The sequence below is a fragment of the Lathyrus oleraceus genome, chromosome 4, assembly GCF_024323335.1.
Source record: "Lathyrus oleraceus cultivar Zhongwan6 chromosome 4, CAAS_Psat_ZW6_1.0, whole genome shotgun sequence".
In the NCBI taxonomy this organism is placed as follows: Eukaryota; Viridiplantae; Streptophyta; class Magnoliopsida; order Fabales; family Fabaceae; genus Lathyrus; species Lathyrus oleraceus.
In genome coordinates, this window is record NC_066582.1 from 26,684,448 (window position 1) to 26,692,381 (window position 7,934).

At 24.0% G+C, this 7,934-nt stretch overlaps 1 protein-coding gene across 1 annotated transcript; it reads left to right on the forward strand.

Annotated features, from left to right (window-relative positions):
• Positions 1 to 887: 887 nt before the first annotated feature.
• Positions 888 to 3,869, forward strand: LOC127135023 (probable small nuclear ribonucleoprotein F). The gene is made up of 5 exons (XM_051061838.1): positions 888 to 1,055; positions 1,241 to 1,328; positions 1,451 to 1,488; positions 1,613 to 1,677; positions 3,494 to 3,869. The coding sequence occupies exons 1-5, from the start codon at positions 1,050 to 1,052 to the stop codon at positions 3,561 to 3,563; spliced, it is 267 nt and encodes an 88-aa protein (XP_050917795.1). The 5' UTR covers positions 888 to 1,049; the 3' UTR covers positions 3,564 to 3,869.
• The last annotated feature ends 4,065 nt before the right edge of the window (positions 3,870 to 7,934 follow it).

Below are 7,934 nucleotides of genomic sequence, written 5' to 3' on the forward strand. Positions count from 1 at the left end.
TTTGATCCAAATATTAAATAATATAAATTTATCAGTCATTTTTTTTTCAAATATGTGAAAAGATTAAGGGATTTTGTTAAAAAGATCGAGTAAATATTTTAAAATTGTATTCTCTTTTATAAAATAATTGTTTTATTTAAAAAAAATAATTAAAATTACTGATTTATCTATATAAATTTTAATAATTTTTATTTTTAATCATATTATTCATAATATTATTTATATTCATATTATGTATGTATTATTATTTTAACTTAAATTTACTATTATCTCTTAAAAAAATTTTATTTATAAAATTTCTATCTATTTTTGTGATAGATCGCAAACAAATACGCATTTAAAATTAGAATCCATCCAAAAACATACACGGTAAGTATCCATGGATTTACTACTAGTTTGAACCTAACTAAAATATACTAATTTAAGTTTATTTAAAAATTATTTAAAATTAATTTAATTCTTAATACGGTAAAGCTAAAAATGAGAATAACTATAACTATAGTTTTTTCAAGTCGTTTTTCTATGGAAAAAACATACATTTTATATAAGAGAAAACGTTAACTAGTTTAATTTAATATGTATAAATTTTTTAATCAAAATTAAAATAATTAAAATAATTAAAATATTCTAATCCAAATTTATTATAAAAGTATTCACAGAACAAAGGTTTACAAAAAATAAAAAGACTTAATTTTACCAACTGAGTCAACTTTTATTGACCATAAGAAAAGTTTAATCATTAAAGTAAAAAATACTTACATATTTTTTAATATTGTTGACATAAAATGATATCAATTATAATCCTACTTTTTTCTCTCACTTTTTAAAAAAATAATACTAAAATTCAACAAATAAATATCCTTTTTAGGGAGATGTAGTTCAGAAGCCCAAGAAAATAGTGGGCCTTATTTCTCTAGTGGGCCATTAGATTTACCCAAAAATGAATGAAATCCAATTCCAATTTTTCTGAATCACAAAACCCTAGTTTCTTCTTTGTCCAAACAAAACCCTAACTTTTTTCAGCGTCTCAGCCTTCGTTCCGTTCAACAATGGCTGTAAGTAACTTTTTCCATCCATCATCATCTTTTGTTAACGCTTTAGCATATGGACACAGTACTAGTTTTTGCACTCTCCAGTTCGACCGGATTTGAAATAGTTTATCGAAGAATTCGAAATGGTGTATTGAAATTGAATACAATGTGATTTAATTGGAATTATTGTTCTATTTAATGTTTTGCAGACTATACCTGTTAATCCCAAGCCTTTTTTGAACAATTTGACTGGGAAGCATGTTATTGTGAAACTAAAATGGGGAATGGAGTACAAAGGTAGGTCCTTTGTTGTGTTGTAGATTTTTACAGTGTTTATTTTTTAGAGAATTAAATACTGTATACATAGTTTTAATAATCTGTTATTGATTTTGCTTTTGGGTTTTGTTTTTGTTTTGTAGGTTATCTTGTTTCAGTTGATTCCTATATGAACTTGCAGGTACAATTCTAGATACACTCATTGGTGTGGCTTTTTATGACAATTCTTTTTTATTGGTACTTCTTTGGCTTTGTTGCTATAGCTATAACATTTTTTTCCTTCATATTTGTGAACTTCTGTGTAGTTGGCCAACACTGAAGAGTACATTGAGGGAAATTTTACTGGGAATTTAGGAGAGATTTTAATCAGGTAACTTGCATCTCAACTATTTTACTATATGCTAATCGCTTATGACGGTGTTTTTCCGGGACACACACATGAACTCTCAATCTAGTTTTTGTTTTACTGTCTTTGTGTTGGAATTGGAAAAGGAAAGAATTTTGTTTATCTACCATTTGATATTTTTTATACTCTGCTATATGTTTGTTGGTTTGAATAGAGTGATCTCAACGTGGATCGTATATGATTATATTGCCAAAGAAACCACTTTCTACATTTCTTTTACTAGTATGGTTAGCTCAGATATGTCTTAGTTATGTGATACTTTATCAACACCCAATCAGTGCTGTCAAATTGTGGCCATGGTGGATTGCGTTTGCCGAAATTTGATTCTCCCAGGATCATATTCAATTCATTCATTTGTTTAATGAGATCAGAGTATATGTTGATTATTAGTTTAGAATTTGATTTGCTATACTAATTTGTTCTGTACTAGCAAATGAATTAAGTCAAATCCATAATAACTAAAAAATTGACATAGAAGGGAAAGTTGCAGCAAGAAAATTGAAAGGAAAATCTGATTTTAATTCTAGGGGAAAAATATCTGCACATTGAACTCATGTTCTAACCACTTAAAGATGTATTAGTTCTAAACAGAATGAAAATAACAGTGATACTTCTGAGTGACAGAGTGAAGGCTTGTTGCAGTGAACTTCTCACTAGTTTATCCTTTAGTATGTCCCTGGAAGCTTAACTGGTATTGGCTTTATGCACAGTAAGCTTGGATTTGAATTCTTAAAACTTGAAAGGAGGAAAGGCCTTGGTCATAACATCTGTACACTGTTGAAGACCTGAGATATGGACCCTCTGAAGCTGCTTTTGAAGGACTTCCTCTCTAACAAGAAAAAAATCCAACTATATGTGGTTTGTGTGAGCATGAGTGCTAGGGTTGTGTGATAGAGCAATAGTACTCATATTGTCGAATATTGAGGGCATAACGTCTGCATATTGTTGAGGACATGAGATATGGACCACCCAAAGATGCTTTTGAAGGACCTTCTCTTTGACAAGAAATAAATCCAACTCTGTTTTGTGCAAGCATGAATGACTTAGTTGTGGTCTATAGCAATAGTACCCATGTCACGGCAGATAAGGAGAGTTTTGAACTTTATCACTAACTCAGAGAAAAGGTTGCAACCATAGAAGTTCTGAGCTGGCTAAGGCTAGATTGCGACACTTGGCTTCAGTGCTAGATTTTGAAATAAACGGTTGTTTCTTAACCCACCAATTCACCAATTTAGGACTTAGGAACACACGAGCCCCAGAAGTAAACATTCTATCATATGGATAAGAGCCCTAATTAAGCATCAGAGAAAACTTACATTAGTCTTAATAAAAGGTCTGAGTTGCATAATAAAGGGAGTAGCCGGCATTAGTCTTAATAAAAGGTCTGAGTTGCATAATAAAGGGAGTAGCGAGTAATTCCTCTTTATATGTGACACATTAATATTTCTAATCCTGCATGTAATTTTTTAAGCTCAAAATTTACATGGCTAACATTTTGTCGGTGCTATACTATGGATGTTCCATTTTCATTCATTTTTTAAATGGTATAATTGTTTTAGCTTTTCATTTTTGTTGAATTATATATATATATATATATATATATATATAGATAATGCTCTTGAATATTTATTTTTCGCTACTATGTTATGTTCTGTGAGCTTGATCTGTCTCTGCCTCTTCCTGTGAGAGGCAAGCTCCACGAGTGTGGTTTTTGTTTGTATATCTGGATTTATAGTCCAAATATGATAGTCAAGTCTTATATCATTGTCTGTATTTGTAGATGTAACAATGTTCTCTATCTTCGAGGAGTACCAGAGGATGAAGAAATTGAAGATGCTGCTGAAGATTAGAATGAAAAAACCTTTGTCAGACGTAACTATATTCTCTACCTTTTCGGGAGTGTACTAGAGGATGAAGAAATCGGAGATGCTGCTGAAGATTAGAATGAAGAAAACTTCTTACTGTTATGACATAAATTGAACTGAATTTATTTACTATTTTTGTATCTTCAATTAAATGCATTTGTCTCTGTTGTGTAGTTGTTATGTGTAGAGATTTGAATCAAAGACAGCCTCGTCAATCGGGGTTCTTGGTGTGATTCAATGGGGATTATGTATAGACTACTTAAATTAGCATACATGTTGTGGTTACCAATAGGACCATACAGCAGGATAACTAACTGAGCCTCACACACAGTAGATTATCCTCTACTGGATCTTACCTTCCTATTTGCAACCGGAAAAAACTGGATACTAACTGATCCCCGAAGTGACCTTAAGTTTGACCATCAACTGAGTTTTTGAAGCTCTTATCAATTGCAATTGAAAATATAAAAAATCAGAAGAATTAAGTTATTTAAAGAAAAAAATTGGAACTTGAATGCATGAATAAAATTAAAATGATCAACCATTAATATTTTTTGGTATTGGTTTTATGCTAAACATTTATACAAATCATAATTGTTATTATTATGGATTTTTTTTCTTAAAATCTCATACAATATTAATATCCTTATAAATAAAAAAATAAAAAAATAACCAAAATATCATTAATAAAAATTTGAAGTTTTCCGTAAGTTTTTACTTTTTGGGTTTTCTTTAAGCAAAAATTGAAAATGAAAACTAAAACTATATTTATCAATTTTACTTTTTCAGTTTTTAAAACTAAAAAACAAAACAAATTTTCAAAACTACTATTTTAAAAATAGTTGATCAAACAAATTTTTTAGTTTTTATTTTTTAAAAATTAAAAAATAGTTTTTGAGAAGTGATTCAAACATGCCCTTATTAATTGAAATTGTTAGGAATTCAAAGCACAGAAGGAAAATTACATAATTGAAAATAATAGAGAAATTAGGAAACAAGTTGTAAGACTAATCGTCTCTTTAAAATGCATCTTAAAAACTCTTTTCTAATTTTTGAAAATTTAAAAACTTGTTTGAATATAATATTTTACAAAAGTGTTTTTAAAAACTCTTTTCTATTTTTCAGTTTTTAAAAGTAAAAAAGTGAACCAGTGTAGTTGTGTTTTGCTTCTTACTTTTTAGTTTTTAGTATTATAAAACTTGAAAAAAAAACATAAAAATTTATAATTCTCATTAATAGCATTAATGTAATTTTAATACTTTTTATATTTTAAAAATAAAATAGAAAAACGTATTTGAAAGAATATGTTATTTCTTTTATTTATGCTCTTTTTATGTATAAGTAACCTTTTCAAATATGTTTATTTATTTTACTTAATTTTTTTTTGTGTTTCTTAATTATTTTCACTATATAATTTTTTTTCTTCTATTAAACGTGGAATCCCATTTTTTACTTGTTTTTTTGTTATTATTATTATAACAAGTGCTATGTGATTTGTAAAATTAAAATTGATTTAACCCGATTATTTGTATTCGACCAAATATCAATTAATTTTCTTAAGTTTGTAATATTTTATATAATAAAATAGATTTTAAAAGTAAATGACAAAATATATATTTTTATTCTCTTCTTAAAATACTATTAAAAGATTAGATTATCAAACAAATTTTTTCATTTTCATATTTTCAAAACAGTTTTTAAAAATTAGTTTATCAAACAATTTTTTTTGTTAATTTAACATACACTAAGCATTTTCAAAACATGCGAGGGTTCACCCAAGCCCATTCATTTGATATGGTTTTTTTTTCTTTGTTTTTTCTTTTTTACCTATGAAATTTCCAATAGACTTCAACAAAATTTTAGTAGAAAATATTTTAACTACAAATCCTACTATCAATTTTGTCATTGATCTTACAAAAAAAAATCTCTAAAACATTCGCAAAACAATTTATAGGTGATGAGTCTGTTTTTTAAACTTTAAAACTTAGATTTTTTATTTATTTTTGAAAATGGATTTTACGAAAACGTTTTTTAAGTTATTGTAAATTTTTCTAAATTTATTTTTTATAAATTAAAAAATTAAATTTATCATTCTATAACATAATCATATATAGATCAAAATATAATCAAAATAAAAAAAAAATGCAAAAGTTGTATGTCAACAATAATTTTTATGGAAAACTATTTGAAATAACTTCAAAATTAAATGATTTTTTAAAATTTTAATATCCAATTTTTTTTTCATAAAATAATAAAATATTTAAAATAACATTTTAAAAATAACTATTCAAACCAATTTTTTATTTAAAATTTTTATGAAAAGTTTCATTATAATCTTTTTTTACACCAAAATATGAAATACTATAAAAATTATTCTTAAAAAGACTAAAATAAGTGGACCCAATATATTGTCTGCAAATTTTTTTGCTAAGTTTAGTAGAAAATTATGTAGGTAAACAAAAATAAAATACAACATTCGCAAAACAATTTATAGGTAATGGGTCAGTTTATTTTAACTTTAAAACATAGATTTTTTATTTATTTTTGAAAATGGATTTTACAAAAACGATTTTCAAGTTATTATAAATATTCTAAATTTATTTTTTATAAATTAAAAGATTAAATTTGTCATTCTATAACATAAATCATATATTATTGAAGATCAAAATATAGTCAAACTCACCGTTTTTTTAAAAATTGTATGTTAAAAATAATTTTTATGAAAAACTATTTGAAATAACTTCAAAATTAAATAATTTTTTAAAATTTTAATATCCAAAAAAAGTTTTCATAAAATAATAAAATATCTAAAATAACATTTTAAGAATAACTATTCAAATCAAATTAGTTAAAATTTTTATTATAATTTTTTTTTATACCAAAATATGAAATACTATAAAAAATCATTTTCAAAAATACTAAAATAAATGGACCCAATATATTGTCTGCAAATTATTTTTTTGCTAAATTTCGTAGAAAATTATGTAGGTAAACAAAAAAAAAATACAACATTTAATGGACTTTCATGAACCTTAAAAAAAATAAAAGTGTAGCATTTTAAGATTTTTTTTTAAAAGCATTGGCGTAAAAGATTCAGAGTTTGAAGTTTGTATTGTTAAATTCCTTTTATAAAAAAGTGTATATGTTTTTTTTTATTTATGATTTTTTATAAAAGAAAATAATGTTGTGATTTTGCTTTAGGAATTTTTGGGCCTGATTTCTTTAGCTTTAGAAAAAATAGATATTTTTTTTAAATTGAATTTTATAAAATTATTTTTTAAAATATTTAAGAAAATTATGTCTACTTTTCTTTAAATTGAAATATTACTTTTGACACTCTATAACATAAATATATATTATTGTAGTTCAAAATATTATCGAAATCATAATTTTTTTTAAAATTGTATTTTAAAAATATATTTTATAAAGATCTATTTAAAATATGAAGTTCAATATATTATCGAAATCATAAATAAAATGATTTTTTAAAATTTAAATATCTAAAAAAATTTAAATAAAATAATAAAATATCTAAAATAATATTTTAAGAGTAACTATTCAAATTAAATTTTTATTTGAACTTTTATGAAAAGTTTTCTTATAATTTTTTTTTATATAAAATTATATTATACTATAAAAATCATTTTAAAATAACATTATTTTTAATTAATTAAAAGTTTCTCTGTTTTAAAATAATTTTCGTTTAAGATTTTTGTACTTGGATTAAATAATTTAATAACATTATTTTAAAATATTATATTTTTATTAAACATTTATAAAGATATTAGAAATAGTGTATGGAATAATAATTAAAAAAATAATAATAAATAATTTTTATATTAAAAATAAGAATGAAATTGATTTTAAAATAAATTTTATTTATAAAACAGTTGTTATTTTGAAATTGACGAGTATGTTGAAAATGGAAGAGATGTTGGGCCCGTTTGTTTTGGCTTTTTTTTAAAATGATTTTTATAGTGTTACATATTTTAGTGTAAGAAAAATTTACAAAGAAATTTTTCATAAAAGCTTCAAATGAAAATTTGGTTTGAATAGTTATTCTTAAAACGTTATTTTAGGTATTTCATCATTTTATCGAAACTTTTTTTGGATATCAAAATTTTAAAAAATCACTTAATTTTGAAGCTATTTCAAATAGCTTTTCATAAAAATCATTTTTAAGATACAACTTTTTGAAAAAATTGTGATTTTGACTATGTTTTGATCTTCAATAATGTATATTTATGTTATACAATGAACAATTCAATCTTTTAATTTATAAAAAACAAATGTAGAAAAACTTTTAATATTTTAAAAAATATTTTTGTAAAATCCATTTTCAAAAATACAAAGAAA

Excerpts from the sequence above, each read along its gene's own strand:
- LOC127135023 (XM_051061838.1), top strand. Across the intron at positions 1,329-1,450 it reads ATGGGGAATGGAGTACAAAG|GTTATCTTGTTTCAGTTGAT; the intron begins GTAGGTCCTTTG and ends TTTGTTTTGTAG. Across the intron at positions 1,489-1,612 it reads ATTCCTATATGAACTTGCAG|TTGGCCAACACTGAAGAGTA; the intron begins GTACAATTCTAG and ends ACTTCTGTGTAG.